At 39.1% G+C, this 22,569-nt stretch overlaps 2 protein-coding genes and 1 long non-coding RNA gene across 4 annotated transcripts; all 3 read left to right on the top strand.

The window, feature by feature from the left end:
- Positions 1–210: 210 nt before the first annotated feature.
- Positions 211–15,557, top strand: LOC139195305 (uncharacterized). Of its 2 annotated transcripts, XR_011580104.1 has the most exons (5): positions 211–345; positions 416–629; positions 723–819; positions 13,725–13,795; positions 15,332–15,557. It is a non-coding gene; the product is annotated as an uncharacterized lncRNA (long non-coding RNA). The 2 variants fall into 2 exon arrangements; XR_011580103.1 differs by lacking the exon at positions 13,725–13,795.
- A 649-nt stretch (positions 15,558–16,206) lies between these two features.
- LOC103433445 (L-type lectin-domain containing receptor kinase IV.1-like) lies at positions 16,207–18,559 on the top strand. Its single transcript, XM_070820619.1, has one exon. The coding sequence runs from the start codon at positions 16,452–16,454 to the stop codon at positions 18,417–18,419; it is 1,968 nt and encodes a 655-aa protein (XP_070676720.1). The 5' UTR covers positions 16,207–16,451; the 3' UTR covers positions 18,420–18,559.
- A 1,617-nt stretch (positions 18,560–20,176) lies between these two features.
- Positions 20,177–22,138, top strand: LOC103433504 (L-type lectin-domain containing receptor kinase IV.1-like). Its single transcript, XM_008371765.4, has one exon. The coding sequence runs from the start codon at positions 20,177–20,179 to the stop codon at positions 22,136–22,138; it is 1,962 nt and encodes a 653-aa protein (XP_008369987.4).
- The last annotated feature ends 431 nt before the right edge of the window (positions 22,139–22,569 follow it).

Here is a 22,569-nt window from a genome sequence, read left to right as displayed (position 1 = left end):
CTGACCTCTCTCAAACAAGACTGACCAATTCTTTAAGGATGGTTTAAGGGCTTAAACTGAGATATGGGGAGCAGATATGGAAAATGAGTAAGTAGGTAGGTAGGGGATTAATTTGAGAAATGAGTAGGTATGTAGGGGATTAATTTGATTGCATTAGAATTTGTGATTTGGGATTGTTGATGTGTGCTTTTTTTGTTTTTGTGTTAAAAAGTCAGATGTCATTGCCGAGATTAGCGGTGAGCAAGGCAGTGGAGGTTAGCAACAAGAACAACCTCACTTGCACCGTCAGGAACTACGCTGACTCTGTCGTCCAGCTTGTTGGCTAAATGATTTCAGGACCGAATGGTAATTTCACAATTTCCATCATTTTTCACATTTGCCACCATTTTTTTTTCTCATTCACATTTGTTTACAGGGAGGTCGGAGCTTTAGGAGGGTGAAGAAAAGTATATAGAGATTGGAGGAAGCAGTTGTGTCCTGCAGGGGACCTGAAAGACTTGAGATACTGAGAAGGTGGGTTCTGCTGCTTAAAGAGGTGGAGAGGCTGAAGCTTTCTCAAGGTTCCGGCGATGATTCCTACTATTCCGTCAACCTTGAGGTTGGTCTCAAGCAACGCCTCATAATCTCAGGTACATTCTACACTTAATGTATGTAAAAATGTGCCTCAAATTTGTGATTTTCAATTCAAACCCTAACTACTACGTTTTCCGAGGAATTGATAGAGAGCCAGGGAGCTCAATTCCGGCCAAATTCTATCAAATTAGGCAGTAGTTGGGCCACTTGCTCCTAACCTCCTAGCATGTGTTACGCAGAGGCAAGGTATTGTAATCTCTCTCTCCTCTCTTCCTCTCTTTCTCAATCTAGCCCTCTTTCCAGGATTAATTCAATGTTGTAAAAATCTCCTAATTTTGGTTTGTTTTATGTTCAATTTTTCTGTTTGTAGACCCTTTATCACTCTGTCAACAAAATGAGAGATTTTTTAGTGTGACCAGCAGACGAGGTGGGTCTTTCCCGTAGAAGATTGTTTTATCCAAATACTTAAAATGTCACAAAAACGGGGTGGCTGTCTCCACTGACCAGCCCCCGAACAATAATTATTAGACTAACTTATACTTATCCAAATGCAACGAAAATTTATACACATAAACTAGACACACCAAGCTATGCTCACACAAATGTTTGGGATTTTTGGAGTTGATTTGCTATTTAAATTAAATCGTACAAAAACAGTACAGAAACCGATTTTTAGTAGATCACAAGTTTGAGAAAAATGAGTTAGGGGAATTGTTATCCACCACCAAATAATCATGCAAACATGTTATGTTTCATTCAAATTCCTTTTATTTCCGGATGAAGATGCTCAAGTTGGCTCAATGTTAGAACACAACCTATTACTCTTTCTTACGTAGTATGTTAAGAGAATGGCGTTTTCAACCTAACGTAGTCCCTAGCATGCAATCTAGAATGACGTGTTCATAGATTTAACAAGTAGAAATCATTAAGAACGAAAAGAGTTTGAGTCATCACAAGGCATGGTAAGTACTGGCGTTGTCTTACTTATCCTAGAAATCGGGTCACATGTTAACCACAATTAACAAGTGCTACTCTAGAACATATGTAAGTCCTCATTCAACAAGGGCAGGTAAACATATATTCATAGCATTAAAATCCTAGATATGCTCACTATGTATGCATCCATAGAAACACATCAAGAATTTATCAATGACATAAGTAGTGAAACAATTTTCATCCTTTCATAAAAATCATTCAAACAAAATATCACAACATACTTACAATCATATTCGGGGCTTCAAAACAACCCCTAACTACTTAAAATTTAGTTACACATAATTCACAAATTAAACCAAAAGTAAAACATGGGTTTGAGAAAATAAAACTAAGAAAAATAGAGTGAAGCTTTGCTCTCTGCCGTGCCTCTTGCGTCTGCTGTCAATCTGTGCTTCTGCTCTCTGTCAGTCTCTCTCCCCCCTCTGTCTACGCCCAGTTTTCTGCTTTTTACGTCAGTCTCTCTCTTTTTAATTCTTCCACTCAGTCCGTGCTGTTCCCACTTCTTTATTTTCTGTTTTCCTTTCTCTGCTTTTTCTGTCCATGTCTTCCCCACTTCTTTGCCGTGTATTATTTCCCCTTTTTCCTTGCTGCTGTGCTATCCTTCTGTCAGTCCACTCTCCCTGCTTTCTTTTCTTTTATTCTTTCTGTCCCGTGTGCCATCCTCTTTGTCTACTTCTTTATGCCGTGTCCTTTCCTTTAACAAAAGGCAGCCATTTCAATTCACACTTCCTAGTGCTCCACCTTCTAGTCTTTTATTTGTTTTCCTTTTTTTTCAGCCCATTTTATTTGAAATTAATCCTAAAACAAAATTAACTGTACATTAACACAAGGTAAGGTAAAATGCCACAATTTTAACACAAAAACATCACAAAGACTTTAGAAATGGATGGTATAAATGCATGAAATATATGAGTGATCAAATACCCCCAAACTTACATTTTTGCTAGTCCTCTAGCAAAACAAAACACAAAACAAAACCACTCAACTAAGACTAGATTCAACAACTTAGTAGCCAACTTCTCAATTTCGATTTCAGATATAAGTGCTAGTCATGAAATACACTGCCAAGAAGTAAGCAAGAGCTCAAAACATCATCCAATAGTTAACCAAATTTCCTTCAAACAAAACGTTGAAATGCCATGTGTGAGCTAGCCATGTCAATGCAATTCCAAGCTCCTTTAAATCATCATATGCAAACATGTGAGTTTCTCACAAGACATACACTCATTCACTCATAATTTTTGGTTAATGTGTTTCACTCAAGTAATCTCATTGTACATGCCGCCATATGCTTGCTTGTCCACCTAACTCGCTTATCAATATTTAAGTAATACCTTGGATCAATAGGACTTTATTACGGTTGTAATGGAGTTAAAGGTGATAGGCTAATGAAAGAAAGGATATGGAAATCAAAAATTTTGAGAAAGTACACTTTGATAGTTTTCCAACACCTCAATATCACACCACCTCAAATTGAAAGCAAAATAATAAAACCTCGAGCACCTGTTACTCCCCAAATTTAACTTTAAAAGGAAATTTATACTGTACCGACACATTTTCAACAAATCAACACTCTCCAATTTTCATTTTTTTTCGTTTTTTTTTTTTAAACAATTTTCAAAAGCTACATCACCCATCAAATTCACATTTCATTGTAATACACATACTCCATCCATCTTTCTACATAAATGAAACCCCCAAAAGCACAACCCATGTAATACTTTCTCAAAACAATAAGGAATCGATTTTTGTGTATGGGCTCAACTCCAATATTGAAGCAAGGTAAAGAGATGTGGCTAACAAGGAAATGGCTTAGTTAAAGGCTCAATGGGCTACTACAGATAAACATAGCATCTAAGGTAGGCATGAAAGGCTCAAACGATCCAAAGATGGCCTATATCACTTCCAAGTTATTACATGAATTGATTAATGAATCGAGTAGTATAAAGTAAGTTCTAGAGATACATGTACAGTGAGATCATACACACAAGAAGGAATGAGATTGATGCATAATGGTTCAATCATGTATAGGCTCAAAAACTCACAAGGTTTACATAATCTCACATGATTCACATATGAAACGCTAAATCATGCTCAAGTTTCACATTGACAAGACTAGGCACATTTATTTTTCAAGTTGATTTCTGGAAATCACAGTTAACACAAAGACAACGAAAAGAACTTAGACTTTCTTGAAAGTAAGAAGGAAATTAAAATCAAATCTCATCATTGAATTGAGAAGTAGCTACAAACAACAATAAAAATGCAAAAAAAATTTTTTAATAGAGAAATAAACTAACGAAATATATTTCCACCCCCAAACTTAATTATAGCATTGTCCCCAATGATAATGAAAGGATTTTTTTTTTAACAATAAGACATGAAAATGGAAGGAAAGAAATATAAAATGAAATAAAGACACATAAAGAAAAGGAAAGAACACACCAATTTGTGCAGGCGAATCTCGAACTGGTTTGGAATCCTGAGCGAGGAATATCAGAGTTCCTGGGTTTCAATTCAGACTCCTTCTGCTGGGTTGATTTGATTGTGCAGTCTGCATTCTTCTTTGCTTGTTTCTTCTGCTCGGTAGGCAGGCACGAGGTAGAGGTGTCAGTCTGTTTCTTTGTTCAATCTTTCCAAGTGCCCACCTCTTGCTTGCTTTCTCCCTTGTCCTTAGTTGAGGATGAATCAACACGTTGTATCCACATGCTTCGAGGTATCATTATCACTTCCCCTATGTGGTAGACGAAGAGGAAATATAAGAAGGATGAGTACTCGAGAGCAAGGTTAGGTAAGCAATCAGGAAGGGGTTCCAGGCAGTCGGTCCCCGCTCGGAAGATTGATACCAAGTGCTAGCGAGACAAAGGACAGGGAGAAAGCATGATATGAGATACTCTTGCTCTCAACCATTATGATATGAAATACTTTTGCTCTGGGTGGGTTGTTTGCAGGGGTATCCCAAGGGATGAGAAATACAGAGTGACTCGAGAGGCTTATTCGGGAATACATTCTCAGAGAGGAAGAAAGGTTGTGTGAGGCTGAAAGTTGAGTGAGATTGCCTTTAACATTTGTAGAATTTTTCTTAATGGCTGGGAAGGCATTGTTCTAGTACTCGTGTCAGCAAGCCTGGGGTAATTTAACAGTAAACTTCACGTGCATTCCGCTTCTCCAGAAATCTTCGACAAATTGCGCGTGATTTACGCAACGTAAATATGCAATTGACAGATGCTGACATGTCTGATAAAGCAAAGGCTTCTTTAATATCCGGAATTGGCGCTTCGAGTTCTGAGCTTCGTTGAGTGCAAAGGTTGCATGTGACAAGTGCGGACAAATTTAGAAAAGGGAGATTGGCCCGTGATTTCAAGCCCAGCTTTTGAGAAAGCGAGTGCCGACGAGGCTGAGAGAGACAGGCGGTTGGAATCGGCGTTTCGACAAACTGCCCGTGATTTCCTCAAAGCTGACGAGGCTGAGAAAGACAGATGGTTAGAATCGGCGCTTCGACAAACTGCCCGTGATTTCCTCAAAGCCTTCTCTGCATGTGACAAGTGCTGACGGGGCTGAGAGAGACAGGCGCGTCTTCGCTATCTGAGATCAGCCTGTGATTCCTGAGTAGGCCTAGCTTTGGAGAAAGCAGGCGCTTCATCGATCTCTGAACTCGCCTCTTCGATCCCTGAAATCCCATCGTGTGCTGTTTTTTATAAAGGTTCGCAGGATGTTCAAAGCACACATGAATTTCTGCCTGTGAAAACTCCCTTCTTGCATTTCTACGATCTTGACTTGTCTGACCTCTTCTTTCTTTAACACCTCTGAAAATGTCTGGCCCCTCCGACCGTCGTTTTGACCTGAATATCGAAGAAGATATTGACCTCTCGTCTCCAGGTAACATTTGGCAGCCATCCTTCATATCCTCCAACGGTCCTCTTACAGTTGGGGACACTGTGATGAGAAATGATGCAACAGCTGCAGTGGTTGCTAGAAATCTTCGTACTCCAAGAGACAGTAGGATGCTATCTAAGCGGTCTGACGAGCAGGCTGTTCAGGATTCTTTGGCTTTCAGCGTCCAAAGTGCAGGCTCAGTATCAAACATGGGCCAACGCCTTCTTACTCGAACTCGTCAAGTTGAGTCGTTGATGGCTGAAGTGGCTAGCCTTCGGCAAGAGGTCAGAGCGCTTAGGCATGAAAATAAAGAGTTGCACATGCTCGCAACTAGCTACTCAACAAGCATAAAGAAGAAGTTGGACCAGCTGCAGGAGGCTGAAGTTCGGGCTCGGAGTGATCATCAAAGGTTTATGGCTTTACTCTCGAGGCAACTTCTGCCCTCATCATCTGGTGCTTCACCAAGTGCTCCGGAAAATCAAGCTCTGACACTTCGTCTTTCTGATGTTCCTTCGACTGCTGCGACACCTCCTGACCAATGAAGACTCCTTGTTTGTATGCTCATCTTTGAATTTTTCTACTGTATGTTCCTTTTCGTTTTTATGAATGTAAAAATACCTTGCAAGAAGTTGTGGTAGAGATTGCAAAATCATTACCTGCATAAAGGAACAAAAGTAGGATTTAAACACAAAAATCAGAAAACGAGAGAGAAAAAAAAACAGAACAAGAACATTTAAAATTATTCAAAATAAAGATGAAAGATAGAAAGCTTGGGTTGCCTCCCAAGAAGTGCTTTAGTTACTGTCTAGAGCTAGACGTAAACTTTAATTCTGCAATCAACTCCAAGGGTGGACATAACCCAAATACAAAGAAAAGAAATAATTCAGTTTAGCACGCAAGAAAATTGAAAATGACAGAAAAAGGCAATGAATAGAAATATTGGGTTGCCTCCCAATAAGCGCTTGCTTTTACGTCCGCAACCAGACGGTACCAAGAGTAATCATCCAAAGGGAACTGGTTCTTGGAGAGGTACAACCTCCACATCATGCTCCGCAAAAGACTCGTAATATGGCTTGAGTCTATGCCCATTCACTTTGAACATGTATCCGGTCTTTGCACTTTGGATTTCCACTGCACCATGAGGAAAAATATTTGTTATAACAAATGGACCAACCCATCGAGAACGAAGCTTACCTGGAAATAACCGAATGCGAGAATTAAATAGAAGAACTTTCTGTCCAATGACAAAGCTCTTCCTTAAGATCATCTTGTCATGAAATGCCTTTGAATTCTCCTTGTATATTCGACTAGACTCGTATGCATAATTCCGGATTTCGTCTAACTCATTTAATTGAAGCTTCTTTTGCTTTCCGGCAACACTCATGTCCATGTTGTAGGCTTTGATCGCCCAATAAGCTTTGTGCTCTAACTCCACTGGAAGACGGCATGGTTTCCCATAAATTAACCGAAATGGGGACATTCCAATAGGAGTCTTATAGGCAGTCCTATAAGCCCACAACGCATCGTTCAAGCGCATGCTCCAATCCTTCCTACTAGGACTCACAGTTTTCTCCAAAATTTGCTTCACCTCACGATTTGATACTTTTGCTTGACCGCTAGTTTGCGGATGATAAGGTGTAGACACCTTATGTGTGACATTGTACTTCCTAAGCAACGCTTCAAATGTTCGATTGCAAAAATGACTCCCTCCATCGCTAATGATTGCTCTAGGTATTCCAAATCTTGCAAAGATGTTACTCTTAATAAAATCTGAAACAACTTTTGAATCATTAGTTTTGGTGGCTTTTGCTTCCACCCATTTAGAAACATAATCCACAGCCAATAAAATGTAAAGAAAACAATTTGAAGATGGAAAAGGTCCCATGAAATCAATGCCCCACACATCAAAGATCTCAACAACCAAAATAGGGGTTTGTGGCGTTTGATTTCTTGGGCCCAAGTTACCTGTTCGTTGACAACGATCACATGTTGCACAAAACTCGTACGCACCCTTAAACAAACTAGGCCAATAAAAACCATTCTCTAACACCTTCAGGGCTGTCCTCTTTGCTCCAAAATGGCCACCACATGCATAAGAATGACAAAAAGTTAGAATAGATTTAAACTCAGATTCGGGGACACACCTTCTAATCAATTGATCAGTGTAATATTTCCACGAATAAGGATCATCCCACTCGTAGTATTTGGCGGTTTTGACAAGCTTATCTTTTTGAGCACGTGTAAAATCATCCGGAATCTTTTTAATGACCTTATAATTGATAATATCTGCATACCAAGGGTCAGTAATCTTTAATGAAAACAGTTGCTCATCCGGAAAACTCTCACGTACAGGGATGAGATCTTCCTTTGTGTTTGAATGCACAAGTCGGCTAAGATGATCTGCTACAACATTCTCACTCCCTTTCTTATCCTTGATCTCCAAGTCAAACTCTTGAAGCAGAAGTATCCATCGAATGAGTCGTGGTTTTGCATCTTTGTGAGTAGATACTTCAAAGCTGCATGGTCAGAAAACACAATAACTTTAGTCCCAATCAGATAAGATCTAAATTTTTCTAAAGCAAATACAACAGCTAGAAGCTCCTTCTCTGTTGTTGAATAATTCAACTGTGCATGATTGACTGTTCGAGATGCATAATAGATGACATGTGGCACTTTGTTGACACGCTGCCCTAGAACTGCACCAACAGCATAGTCTGAAGCATCTCACATTAACTCAAAAGGTAAACTCCAATCTGGTGGCATGATTACAAGAGCCGTGGATAACAACTCCTTAAGCTTATTGAATGCTAGAACACACTCTTCATTCATATCAAATGTTACATCCTTTTGAAGTAAACGACACAAGGGTCTAGAAATCATTGAGAAGTCCTTCATAAACCTACGGTAAAAACCTGCATGTCCAAGAAAATAACGAATCTCCCTGACAGTAGTAGGGATGGGTAAAGAACTAACAAGTTTTACTTTAGATTTATCAACTTCAATTCCCTTTTCAGATATGATATGCCCTAAAACTAATCCATGTGAAACCATGAAATGGCATTTTTCCCAATTTAACACTAGATTAGTTTCTTGACAACGTTTTAAAACTAGGGACAGATTATATAGACACGTATCAAAAGAATCACCATAAATTGAAAAATCATCCATGAACACTTCAATTATTTTCTCAATCATATCAGAAAAGATACTTACCATACACCTCTGAAATGTGGCAGGGGCGTTGCACAGTCCAAACGGCATCCTCCGGTATGCAAATGTGCCAAATGGACATGTGAAAGTCGTCTTTTCTTGATCCTCCGGAGCAACTGCAATTTGATTATACCCAGAATAGCCATCAAGAAAACAATAATGAGAATGACCAGTTAGCCTTTCTAACATTTGATCAATGAATGGGACTGGAAAGTGATCATTGCGTGTGGTGCTATTTATCTTTCAATAGTCTGTACAGACTCTCCAACTATTTTGCACACGTGTAGGCATTAGCTCATTAGCTTCATTCTTAACAACTGTGACTCCAGATCGTTTAGGGACTACTTGAATAGGGCTTACCCACTTGCTATCCGAAATAGGATATATGATGCCAACATCAAGAAGTTTGATAACCTCTTTTTTTACGACTTCCATCATGAGTGGGTTTAAACGGCGTTGAGCTTCCCTAGTTGGTTTTGCACCTTCTTCCAGCAGAATCCTATGCATACATGTAGCTGGATTTATACCTTTGATATCTGCAATGCTCCAAGCTATGGCAGTTTTGTGATCCTTCAGTACCCGGATCAGTTTTTCCCCCTCTTCTGTTGAAAGTTGTGACGATATGATGACGGGTAATGTTCCATCCTCTCCCAAAAATGCATACTTCAAATGTTCAGGAATTGGTTTAAGCTCCAATTTAGGTGCCTGAATCACAGAAGGAAGAGTTTTTTCGTTAGAAGTAGGAAGAGAAATAAAATAGGAAGAATACTTACCACGAATTGGTGAAAGAGACTCAAGAGAGGCCACTGTTTGGATTAATTCTTCTTCAATGTGCTCTGAATAGTTAAAATTTCCATGTGTAATGCTATGCACTAATGCCTTCTCTAAATTATCTTGTCCCACACCTTCATTAAAACAATCCTGCACAAAATAGTCAAACACATCAATAGACAAACAAGATTCTAATTCACTAGGATACCTCATAGCATTGAAGATTCTGAACTTGACGCTTTCCCCATCAATTTCCATGGTTAAGGTACCATCGTAGACATCAATCTTCGTTCGTGCTGTTCTAAGGAATGGTCTTCCCAATATAAGAGGAAGTGCAGTAGGCATAGGATCATGTTCCATCTCAAGAACAAAAAAGTCAGCGGGAAAAATGAGTTCATTCACTTGCACAAGTACATCCTCTAATAGGCTTTTGGGATATCTATTTGAACGATCTGCCAACTGGATTACTACCTTTGTTTCCTTTAAGTCTCCAAGGTTCAATGACTCATACACTGAATATGGCATCAGATTGATGGATGCCCCCAAATCACACAATGCTCTCCCAAACTCTTTGCCTCCAATTACACATGGAATGGTAAAGCTACCGGCATCTTTCAACTTCGGTGGCAGCTTTCTCTGTAAAACAGCTGATACTTCCTCGCTTAATGCCACAGTTTCTTGATCATTGAATCTCCTCTTGTTTGTACAAAGCTCTTTAAGGAAATTTGCATACTTGGGCACTTGTTTTATGGCATCTAAAAGAGGTAAGTTCACTTGGACTTTCCGGAAAGTATCCAAAATTTCCTTATCAGTTTGCTCTTTCTTAGACTTCATAAACCTACGAGGAAAAGGAATAGGGACACATGAGTTAAAGGAATTTTGAACTTCTTTACTTACCTTATCAGAATCTTTTTTGTTCAATTCTGTATCTTTAGGAGACTTTTCAGTTTCTGTTGAAGCCTTATCTTGCTCAAAAACTTCTTTTCCACTCCTTAAAGTCACAACATTCATCTGCTCCGCATTTGGATTCACCACGGTTTGGCTAGGCAACCTTCTTGGTTGGTGTTGTTGCCCCATTAAACTTGCTAACTGACTCATTTGGCGCTCAAGGTTTTCAATTGCTTTGTCTGTTTTCTGTTGATGAGATTGAGTAGAGTTAGCTAAAGAAGCAATTAAATCCTCAAGAGACTTACTTGGAGCTTGTTGTTGTTGAGGCTGAAATGGTGCCTGCGGTTTTGCTTGAAAGAAGCCAGACGGACGGTTATAGTTGTTGGGAACAGATTGTTGTCCATTGTCTTGATTGTTCCACTTTAAGTGTGGATGATCGCGCCATCTTGCATTATAGTTGTTGGAATATGGATCATACTTTTGCCTTTGTTGCCCTTGAAATCCTCCTAATGCATTAGCTTGCTCAAGACCACCTTGATCCATCAACAAATGGCACATGTCCGTGGCATGTCCCATCTTTGAACATACACCACACACCTGTTTTGGAGCCACAATAACCTGTTGCACAAGATTAGTCAAGTTAGCTAATTGTAATTCAATACTAGAATTAGCACTTACCTCGTTAACTTTCTTAAAAGGTAGCTCATCTCTCCCTCCAAATTGTCGTGTGTTGCCAGCAATGTTCTTTAATAATGCCTTAGCATTTATTGGTGTCTTGTCCATGAATGCTCCTCCACTTGCTGCATCAAGCATTATACGATCAGTACCACATAATCCTTCATAAAAATACTGTATTAGTAAATGCTCTGAAATTTGATGATTAGGACAAGATGCAACCAAATGTGTGAATCGCTCATAGTAATCTCCAAGGGGCTCTCCATGTTGTTGTCGGATTGCACATATGTCTTTCCTTATGCTTGCAGCTCTGGTGGCCGGAAAATATTGCTCCAAGAATGCTTGCTTCACCTGGTTCCAGGTGTTCATTGATCCCGGAGGTAAATTGTAAAGCCACTCCTTTGCCTTGGCTTCTAATGTAAATGGGAATGCCCTCAACTTGACTTGCTCCTCATCCACATTTGCTGGTCTCATTCCTGAGCATACCACGTGAAACTCCATGAGATGCTTGTTGGCATCCTCTGTTGAGAAGCCATGGAACTTAGGCAAGTAGTGAATCATGCCGGACTTGAGCTCACATCCTCCTTCTTCATTTGGATATGTGATGCACAATGGTTGTTGATCCGTGTTTGGCATTGCCAACTCCCTCAATGTACGGTTATCAGCCATGCCTTCTTGTGGTTCCTCCTCCTCTTCCGAACTTAAATGTGGTGGAGAAGATGGTGGTAAAGACACCGATGCACACTTTTGCTTGATTTTTCTCTGAAGCTTTCGAAATGTTCGTTCAATCTCTGGATCGTAGGAAGCTAGATCAATGCTCTTAGACTTTCGAGTATGCATGTACTACAAAGAGTACCTGAAATAAAAACAAAACCAAAAACACTAAATAGACAAGAAATAGAAAATAATAAAAATAAAAATAAATCAAAATAATAAAAATAAAAATAATAAAAATAAAATATAAGCAATCAGAAATAACAATCCCCGGCGACACGGCGCCAAATATTTGGTAGTAATTATAATGCACCACAAAGTAGCCCACAATAATCCTATTAATTTTCCTTATTAACACTAAAATTTGTCGATTGTAGCATATGAAAATAAGGGTCTTTCCCGTAGAAGATTGTTTTATCCAAATACTTAAAATGTCACAAAAACGGGGTGGCTGTCTCCACTGACCAGCCCCCGAACAATAATTATTAGACTAAATTATACTTATCCAAATGCAACTAAATTTTATACACATAAACTAAACACACCAAGCTATGCTCACACAAATTTTTGGGATTTTTGGAGTTGATTTGCTATTTAAATTAAATCGTACAAAAACAGTACAGAAACCGATTTTTAGTAGATCACAAGTTTGAGAAAAATGAGTTAGGGAAATTGTTATCCACCACCAAATAATCATGCAAACATGTTATGTTTCATTCAAATTCCTTTTATTTCCGGATGAAGATGCTCAAGTTGGCTCAATGTTAGAACACAACCTATTACTCTTTCTTACGTAGTATGTTAAGAGAATGGCGTTTTCAACCTAACGTAGTCCCTAGCATGCAATCTAGAATGGCGTGTTCATAGATTTAACAAGTAGAAATCATTAAGAACGAAAAGAGTTTGAGTCATCACAAGGCATGGTAAGTACTGGCGTTGTCTTACTTATCCTAGAAATCGGGTCACATGTTAACCACAATTAACAAGTGCTACTCTAGAACATATGTAGGTCCTCATTCAACAAGGGCAGGTAAACCTATATTCATAGCATTAAAATCCTAGATATGCTCACTATGCATGCATCCATAGAAACACATCAAGAATTTATCAATGACATAAGTAGTGAAACAATTGTCATCCTTTCATAAAAATCATTCAAACAAAATATCACAACATACTTACAATCATATTCGGGGCTTCAAAACAGCCCCTAACTACTTAAAATTTAGTTACACATAATTCACAAATTAAACCAAAAGTAAAACATGGGTTTGAGAAGATAAAACCAAGAAAAATAGAGTGAAGCTTTGCTCTCTGCCGTGCCTCTTGCGTCTGCTATCAATCTGTGCTTCTGCTCTCTGTCAGTCTCTCTCCCCCCTCTGTCTGCGCCCAGTTTTCTGCTTTTTACGTCAGTCTCTCTCTTTTTAATTCTTCCACTCAGTCCGTGCTGTTCCCACTTCTTTATTTTCTGTTTTCCTTTCTCTGCTTTTTCTGTCCGTGTCTTCCCCACTTCTTTGCCGTGTATTATTTCCCCTTTTTCCTTGCTGCTGTGCTATCCTTCTGTCAGTCCACTCTCCCTGCTTTCTTTTCTTTTATTCTTTCTGTCCCGTGTGCCATCCTCTTTGTCTACTTCTTTATGCCGTGTCCTTTCCTTTAACAAAAGGCAGCCATTTCAATTCACACTTCCTAGTGCTCCACCTTCTAGTCTTTTATTTGTTTTCCTTTTTTTTCAGCCCATTTTATTTGAAATTAATCCTAAAACAAAATTAACTGTGCATTAACACAAGGTAAGGTAAAATGCCACAATTTTAACACAAAAACATCACAAAGACTTTAGAAATGGATGGTATAAATGCATGAAATATATGAGTGATCACATGTGTTACGCAGAGGCAAGGTATTGTAATCTCTTTCTCCTCTCTTCCTCTCTTTCTCAATCTAGCCCTCTTTCCAGGATTAATTCAATGTTGTAAAAATCTCCTAATTTTGGTTTGTTTTATGTTCAATTTTTCTGTTTGTAGACCCTTTATCACTCTGTCAACAAAATGAGAGATTTTTTAGTGTGACCAGCAGACGAGGTGGTACACTACGGGTCAGTATACAAATGGTGGGCTATGTGTGTTAAAAAGTTAATAACTTTATGGTCTTTAATTTGTTTCAATTAGGCTCATGAAGTTTGATTACACTCTTCATTTTCAATTGCACCAATTAGGGCCATAAAGTGGTTCAAAGAGCTCTAGGAGCTTGATTCACCCAATTTATACTTTTCATGTAAAACTTCTTTCAAAAAGTTAAAACATCTTCCATTGTAAATAAATTTAACCATTGGTAACAATATTTTATCCCTTCTTTTGGTTTTTACTGCATTGTTTAGGTGATGAATTGCAAGGAAAATGGGGGAGAGAGGGGTACAATTGATTTAATTTGAGCAAAATAGTTGCATTTAAGCTTAGTTGATTAGTGAGGATTAGAGTCGTATTAGGCGTCCTCTGTTTGTATCTGAAATCTGAATTCATTGAATGATGAATGAGGTTGTAGTGAAAGAAATTGAGAAAGTCAAGAAAAGACAGGAAGATGAAGCTACAAATATACGACAAACAATAATGATAGCTAAATTTATCTATGTTGGTTTATTAAACTTGGTCAAGCAGGCCCTTTATTTTAATTAGGATTTAGTTTGGTACTTTCATACTAACTTCAATTGTTTATAAGGAAAACTAATGAAAATGACTTGAAAATTTTGAGTTTTAATGATAAGGACAAAATAAAAGGTAAAGTGAATAGTACCAGAATTGACTTTTTAATGTAAAAATGTGGTTTTTCGTTAAAGGAAACAGTACCTGGAGCTTTTCGTTAAAGTTTATAATAGTTAACCAACTAAGAGTGCTTACTTTTGATTATTTTTCAATATATTTTAGCCAGTTGACAATCCTAAAAGATTTATGTAGGCACACATCAAATTGTATATTACACATGTACCTAAGATATAATGCTAGATATATTTTTATAGTTGTGTCATATTATATAAAAAAAAATTAAAGTAATCTCTTTCTCTGCATGAAAACTATCCATTTTATCATGCATTTTGTAATTTTTTTTACTAAGGAGGAACAGAGGCTAAATTACCTCCAATTGTTCAAGAGGAAGCTCTACATCTTAATTTATGCTCTCTAGTTGTTGAAAGTTTGTAATTTTACTTGCTACTTGAGTATAAAAATGTAAAACAAAATTTGTCCATGATTTACAAATTTGTATTCGATTTTAGACGTTTTTTTAGTGCAAGGCATATGTTCATGTAAATGGTACAAATTGTTCTGGTTTTGGACAGTAGGCTTTTTGAGTTTGACAATCCTTGGAAGGGGATTGTGACTCAAGTGAACAAATTTAGTGTTTGGGGATACAATTTGGTTCTCTTTAATACATAATATAACAAAGGCCTAGAAATTTTCCTTCCAAGAAATAGGCAAATGTTTTTTGCTCATCTTGGCCTGCAGTTTGTATGAAGAGGCATTAGTGTGTGTTATCTACATTGGTGCATTTGAGGATGTGGTTCCGTTCCTAGCTACCACCTTTTTAGTGCATCTTTTTGTGCAAATTATTTATGCCTATTTATATTCAATTCCCGCAGCAAAGCTTGAGTAAATTTTCTAGTTGGAGCTAAAACTTGGAATCTTACCAAAGGGGTTTTGAAGGAGTCGGAAAAATGCTTCCGGATGATTTTGCACCTTGGTGAGTAGCATTAGGAGCACTTATGTTCTGTTTAACAGAAATAGAATTTATGGGGTTTGAGATACTTGTACAAATCTTATGAACAAAATTGTGATGTATCTATTAATAGTTCATTAAATTATTAATGTAAGTAGTTAACTAGTAAATCAGTTACATGTGATCATTTATATTTTTCAGTAAAAAAAACAAAGTAACAATGGAAATACAATATACAAAGACAACTACTAAATTTAGCTTAATTTAGATAAATTATGTACATCATGTGCCCTATGCCATTATTTTACTTAAATCATTGTTAGAACCCACTAATGATGATTATGCTAAAATTATTTTATCATGTAAACTCTGCACTATTAATGAGTACTCGTCTACTCTCGTGGACATAATAACCCAACTTATGGTGAATTATGTACATCATGTGTTTGCTTCCTTATTTCTACCTCTTTACATATTCACTTCTACTCGGTGACCAAAGAAACCATGCGAAGGTCACAAACTTAACATTTTACGTTGTTCCAAAGTCTCACTAATTTTATACATCAACGAATATCATATTTTGAAGATTCTTTTGTGATTTTAGTTGCCTCTTACCTTTTTATTTTTTTTATTTTTTTATTTTTAAGACCTCTATTTTTTGTATACAAAAAATAAAGGACTAACTGTGTCATGGTAGAGAATTTAGTCTTGGTCCATATTTAAATCACGTGTTGTTATCAACTGTGTCAGTTCAAAATCTACGGCGGGTGGAGAGAGGGCATGGCCACCTTTGGCCCCCAGTCCAAAATGTCATTTGAAAAGCAGACAAGTATGTCTTGACTTGTATGACAACGGCGCCAAAAAACCAGACAATGACGGTTGAAGTTGTTACTAATTAATTTACTCTTTCTTCGCCTAGAAAGCCAGCTGCATTGATTTTCCTTTTTTGGGTTTCTATAACTGATGCCCTAAAGACTTATCGTGAAGGATATGTGAAAAGTTTATAGAGGCGTGAGCGTTAGTGAAAATTGAGAAAAATAACCATGTTGTTCAAGTTTGTAATACTCATTCTGACAAGCGTAGCAGCAGCTGAAGATTTCAATTTCACCTACCTTGGCTTCCGATCTGCAAATCTTAGCCTAGAAGGCGTAGCAGAAGTGACATCCAATGGTATTCTGAGGGTTACAAATGATACTGTTCAGAGCATTGGTCATGCCTTCTATCCCAACCCAGTAACTTTCAAGAACTCATCTGATGGACCAGTTTTATCTTTCTCTTCCACATTCATCTTTGCTATGAGATATAAAGTTCGCCAAGGCCATGGAATCGCCTTTGTCATTGCTCCAACAAAAGGGCTGCCTGGAGCTTCTCCAGTTGGCTTCTTTGGCCTTTTCAACAGGACGAATGATGGCAGTCCAACGAATCATGTTTTTGCTGTAGAGCTGGACACTTTCGAGAACCCAGAATTCAGTGACATCAATGACAACCATGTCGGGATTGATATTAATGGTGTAGTCTCTGTGGTATCTGCCCCAGCCGGATATTATGCTGATGAAAGATTGATCACGAGTGGGCAGCCTGTGCAAGTTTGGGTGGACTATGATGGTACCAAGAAGCAAATCAATGTCTCTATGGCACTGGTTAGTAATGGTAAGCCCTATAATCCACTTTTGTCTTTGACTCGTGACCTTTCCCCAGTCCTTCACAGAACCATGTACATGGGTTTCTCCGCATCCACTGGTAATCTAACAGCAATTAATTATGTTTTGGGCTGGAGCTTTAAGATGAACGGTCATGCTGAAGAACTTGGTCTCTCACAACTTCCTAAGATGCCTCGTTTAGAACCTAAAAAAATACCTAAACTTTTGACCATTGGCCTGCCTGTGATATTAGTGAGTTCCGCTTTGCTAGCATTTGTTTTTTGGGTATACTATGCCATAAGAAGAAAGAAGAAGTTTGCAGAACTGCTTGAAGACTGGGAGCTTGAGTATGGGCCTCAGAGGTTTAAATATAGAGAGTTATATATTGCCACAAAAGGGTTTCGGGAGAAGGAGCTTTTGGGCAAGGGTGGATTTGGTAAGGTTTACAGAGGTATATCGCCGACCTCGGGAACTGTGATTGCTGTGAAGAGGGTCTCGCACGAATCAAGGCAGGGGATGAAGGAGTTTGTGGCAGAAATTGTCAGCAATGGACGTCTTCGTCACCGGAATTTAGTTCCTTTGTTGGGCTATTGCAGAAGAAAAGGGGAGCTATTGTTGGTCTATGAGTACATGCCTAATGGAAGTCTGGACAAGTACCTCTTTGACCGACCGGCAGTCACTCTCGATTGGAGCCAGAGATTTATAGTCATAAGAGGTGTAGCATTAGGTCTGCTTTATCTGCACGAAGAATGGGATCAGGTTGTGGTTCACAGAGATGTCAAGGCCAGTAATATTTTACTAGATGGGGAATGGAATGGAAGGTTAGGAGATTTTGGGCTTGCAAGATTATATGACCACGGCGCAGACCCTCAAACTACTCATATAGCTGGAACATTTGGGTATCTAGCTCCAGAGCATACAAGATCATGTCGGGCGACAACGAGTAGTGATGTGTTTGCTTTCGGTGTATGTTTGCTGGAAGTTGCCTGTGGAAGAAGGCCAATAGAATATCATGGCTCCGAGAATGTGATTTTGGTTGATTGGGTGTTTTCTTGTTGGGAAGGACGTAATATTCTTGAGGCGAAAGATCCAAAATTAGGTAATGATTTTGTAGCAGAGGAGGTGGAGTTGGTGTTGAAGCTTGGGCTGTTTTGCTGCCAATCAGAGCCTTCAATGAGGCCAAGGATGCGCCAAGTTGTGCAGCATTTGGAGGATAAAGTTCCTTTGCCTGCAGAGTTTTCACTTCTTGGTCTCTCCTCACGTGGCTTAGGCATTTCTCATAATGAAGGTTTTGATGAATATACAATGGCCCCAGGGTCTTCAGTGTCATCGTATGTTCCAGATTCGTCATTCCTCTCCTGCGGTCGCTGAATCTAAAAGCAATTAGGATCGTCTTTGTAAATGGTATTCATAGCGTAAGCATCTTTGATTGGTACTCCCAGTACTTATGATTCTTGTAAACTTCAATACTTTCAAGGCCAATAATACGCTAAGCAAGTTTGTTCTTTTGATCTTTTCTATTCTGTCTGCATTGCACTCATACTAAGTGTTTCCTCGGTGTAGAAGGATCCAATTATAGTCGTACTCTCATCTGTCATTGTTCTTGTTCACTCGTGTTCATTAATGTTGTCTTTAAATTTTAATGGAGAAGACCATGTGTGTGTAGTGTTTTTCGTTCACTCTATTTCATCTCGATCAGATGTTTATAACCTTTCTAAGACTCTTAACATTAACATTTTCAGTTCTTTCAATATATGGTTGTTGTTATACTACTGTGTTAAATACAATGTCACTGGAAATGTTGTTTAGTGTCTTTGTGTGCAGTGCAGAATTGCAGATGAATGTGCTGTGTCTCCAGGACAACCTGAAAGCCGCAGTTATCAGACAACGAGAACCATTGCCGGAAAGCTTGCGTTGAGAGAATGATGCAGGTGAGTCTGTCAACCATCTTTTAATAAAATGTTAACCAATAGTTGACATGATTCGATTTGATTCATGTAGATTTTATTCGAAGGATTGTTAATGTTGTTGTTGCACTTCTAGAACTTTATTCAAACACGTGTTTTCTTATATAAAAAGAAACTTGCAGACTCATGAATTGAGAAAATAGTGTAAAAGAAGAGACGACTGAAATAGCAAATTTAATATTCTTCACAATATAATAAGTCTATTGACTTAAGACATCACAACAACAACAACAACAACAAAGCCTTTTCTCACTAAGTGGGGTCGGCTATATGAATCCTAGAACGCCATTGCGCTCGGTTTTGTGTCATGTCCTCCGCATTTTGGATTCATTTTCATAAGGATTCGACGTGATCATGGAGTGCCGGCTGTCGACTACCTGATGCCCTCCCCCTCCTCCTTTATCCGGGCTTGGGACCGGCAATGTAAGATAAACTTACACGGCGGAGTTTATTGACTTAAGACATACAAAAAATAAATCGTAAAATCTCGAAAACTCGCGGAGTTCCGTGATATAAACAAAACCTCACGCGTGCGAAGAGGCTAGTATCTCAAATGAGAAGCAAGTACCTTAATCAAAGTGGTAAAATACTGTTTAGGTCACTGTTTTGCATAAAGTTTTATTTTGCTCGCTACGTTACATTTTTCGCCAATTTGGTCGCTGTGCTTAAAAATACCTCTAATCGCAGTCCCCTCTGTCATGTCGTCGCGGAATTCGAGAGGAACCGAGTGATGTTTAAACACGTTTTCATCTCAACATGCACGGAGCTTACTTGTACATTTTAGGAAAGACATTGGAAATGGACCGAGATTAGAAACGATATTAAACACCATGAGCAGAAAGGTATTTATCCATAATTCAATGTCATTAGCCATGTAACCACCGCAAATGTTTTAACAGTTGAATGTTTCAAATTGATTACAATTTTATAAGAAAACACGAGGTGTGTATTAGTTGATAAATAATACATGAGAGAAAATACAACTGTCAAAACAGCTTGATTAAGTCAATGTGATCTTCAAGGTGTGCAAGCACAACTCAATCGATTGCCCGAAAACTTTCGACAACTCGATCAATTAAAAAGTCTTATTTCATCAGCCCCACTCTCCATGTCTTTCTCCCAATCTCCCAATCCATTGCAAGCACAATGGTAGTAGTACTAATGTGTTTCAAGCTTGTAATATTATTTGTACTAGTTAGCCTAGCAGTTGCTGAAGATCTCACTTTCACGTACCATGGTTTCCGGTCTGCGAATCTTAGCCTAGATGGCATAGCAGAAGTGACATTCAATGGCCTTCTGAAGCTTACAAATGAGACCGCCTTCAAGATGGGTCATGCCTTCTATCCCAACCCAGTAACTTTCAAGAACTCATCTTGTGGCACAGTTTTCTCCTTCTCTGTCACCTTCGTCTTTGCTATGAGATATCCTGATCTCTGTGATCATGGAATAGCCTTTATCATTGCTCCAACCAGAGGGCTGCCCGGAGCTTCTTCAAGCCAGTACCTAGGCCTTTTCAACAGGACAAACAATGGCAGTCCTACCAATCATGTTTTTGCTGTAGAGCTTGACACTTTCAAGAACGAAGAGTTCAAAGACATCAATGACAACCATGTAGGGATTGATATTAATGGTATGGTTTCTGAGGTGTCTGCTCCAGCAGGATATTATGTTGGAGAAAGAGTGATTACGAATGGCCAACCCGTGCAAGTATGGGTGGACTATGATGGTAGCAAGAAGCAAATAAATGTCTCTATGTCTCCAGTTAGTAATGGTAAGCCCTACATTCCACTTTTGTCTTTGACGCGTGACCTTTCCCCAATCCTTAACGAAATCATGTACATAGGCTTCTCCGCGTCCACTAGCAAGCTTACTGCATCTGCATATGTTTTGGGGTGGAGCTTTAAGTTGAATGGCCAGGCTGAAGAGATTGATCTCTCAAAGCTTCCCAAGCTGCCTCCGCTAGGACCAAAAAAAAGATCTAAACATTTGACCATTGCTCTGCCTGTAATAATTGGGAGTTCGGTTTTGTTAGCACTTCTTTATGGTGTACTCTTTGCCATAAGAAGAAACAAGTTTGCGGAACTGCTTGAAGACTGGGAGCTTGAGTACGGACCTCAAAGGTTTAAATACAAAGAGTTATATATTGCCACAAAAGGGTTTAGGGAGAAGGAGCTTTTGGGGAAGGGTGGATTTGGTAAGGTATATAAAGGCATATTACCCAACACAAAAGCTGAGATTGCTGTGAAGAGGGAGTCACACGAGTCAAGGCAGGGGATGAAGGAGTTCGTGGCAGAAATTGTTAGCAATGGAAGACTTCGTCACCGAAACCTAGTTCCTTTGTTGGGCTATTGCAGAAGAAAAGGAGAGCTGCTGTTGGTGTATGAGTACATGCCTAATGGAAGCCTCGACAAGTACCTCTATGGCCAACCGACGGTCACTCTCAATTGGAGCCAGAGATTTAGGGTCATCAAAGGCGTAGCATCAGGGTTGCTTTATCTCCATGAAGAATGGGATCAGGTTGTGATTCACAGAGATGTGAAGGCCAGTAATGTATTACTCGATGGAGAATGGAACGGAAAGCTAGGAGATTTTGGGCTTGCAAGACTACATGACCACGGCGCAGACCCTCAAACTACTCATATAGCTGGAACATTTGGGTACCTAGCTCCTGAGCACACAAGATCAGGCCGGGCCACAACGAGCACTGATGTGTTCTCTTTTGGGGTATTTTTGCTTGAAGTTGCCTGTGGAAGGAAGCCAATCGAGACGCATGATTCAGAGGTTGTCATTTTAGTTGACCGGGTGTTTTGTTGTTGGAAAAGAAGTAACATTCTTGAGGCAAAAGATCCAAACTTGGGAACCGAATTTGTAGCAGAGGAGGTGGAGTTGGTATTGAAGCTCGGGCTGTTATGCTCTCAGTCAGAGCCTGCAGCTAGGCCAAGCATGCGCCAAGTTGTGCAGTACTTGGAGGGAGACCTTCTTTTGCCGGAGCTGTCACCCCTTGGTGTTTCTGCCAGCGGCTTATCGTTTCCTCACAAAGAAGGTTTTGACGAATTTGCAACGGGCACGGGGTTGTCGCATTCATATGCTTCAGAGTCATCACGCCTCTCAGGTGGCCGCTGACACCAAGCACATAGCATTCTCGAGTACTAAATGCTTATTAGCTTGTCAATGTAACTTATATTTATGATATATTTACTCATTGGTATGTTCATCGGGTTCTCTCTGTCTTCGTCAAACATGTGATTATCTCTAACGTGTTCCGATGTGTTTGAAATTACAATCTGTGTGTACGTGAACGATGGATGGTCCGTCGCTCGATATCTCGATGCTAGACTGGAGAAGAAAGTGAGGTGAAGGACTTCAACTAAACCGGAATCTCTAGCGACTTCTGTGCGGTATTGCAGGAGTGACATCCAATGATCTTTTGAGGCTTACAAATTTCACTCAAATGGCATGCATGCCTTGTATCCCAACTCGGTAAACACGAATAAGAACGATACTCACTCCTTGCAAATTCATTCGTTGTACCTATCAGAAACAAATTCATTAAA

The sequence above is a fragment of the Malus domestica genome, chromosome 04 (genome assembly GCF_042453785.1).
Source record: "Malus domestica chromosome 04, GDT2T_hap1".
NCBI classification, from domain to species: Eukaryota; Viridiplantae; Streptophyta; class Magnoliopsida; order Rosales; family Rosaceae; genus Malus; species Malus domestica.
The sequence above is the reverse complement of the archived record's forward strand: the minus strand, read 5'-3'. Positions and strand labels throughout refer to the sequence as shown.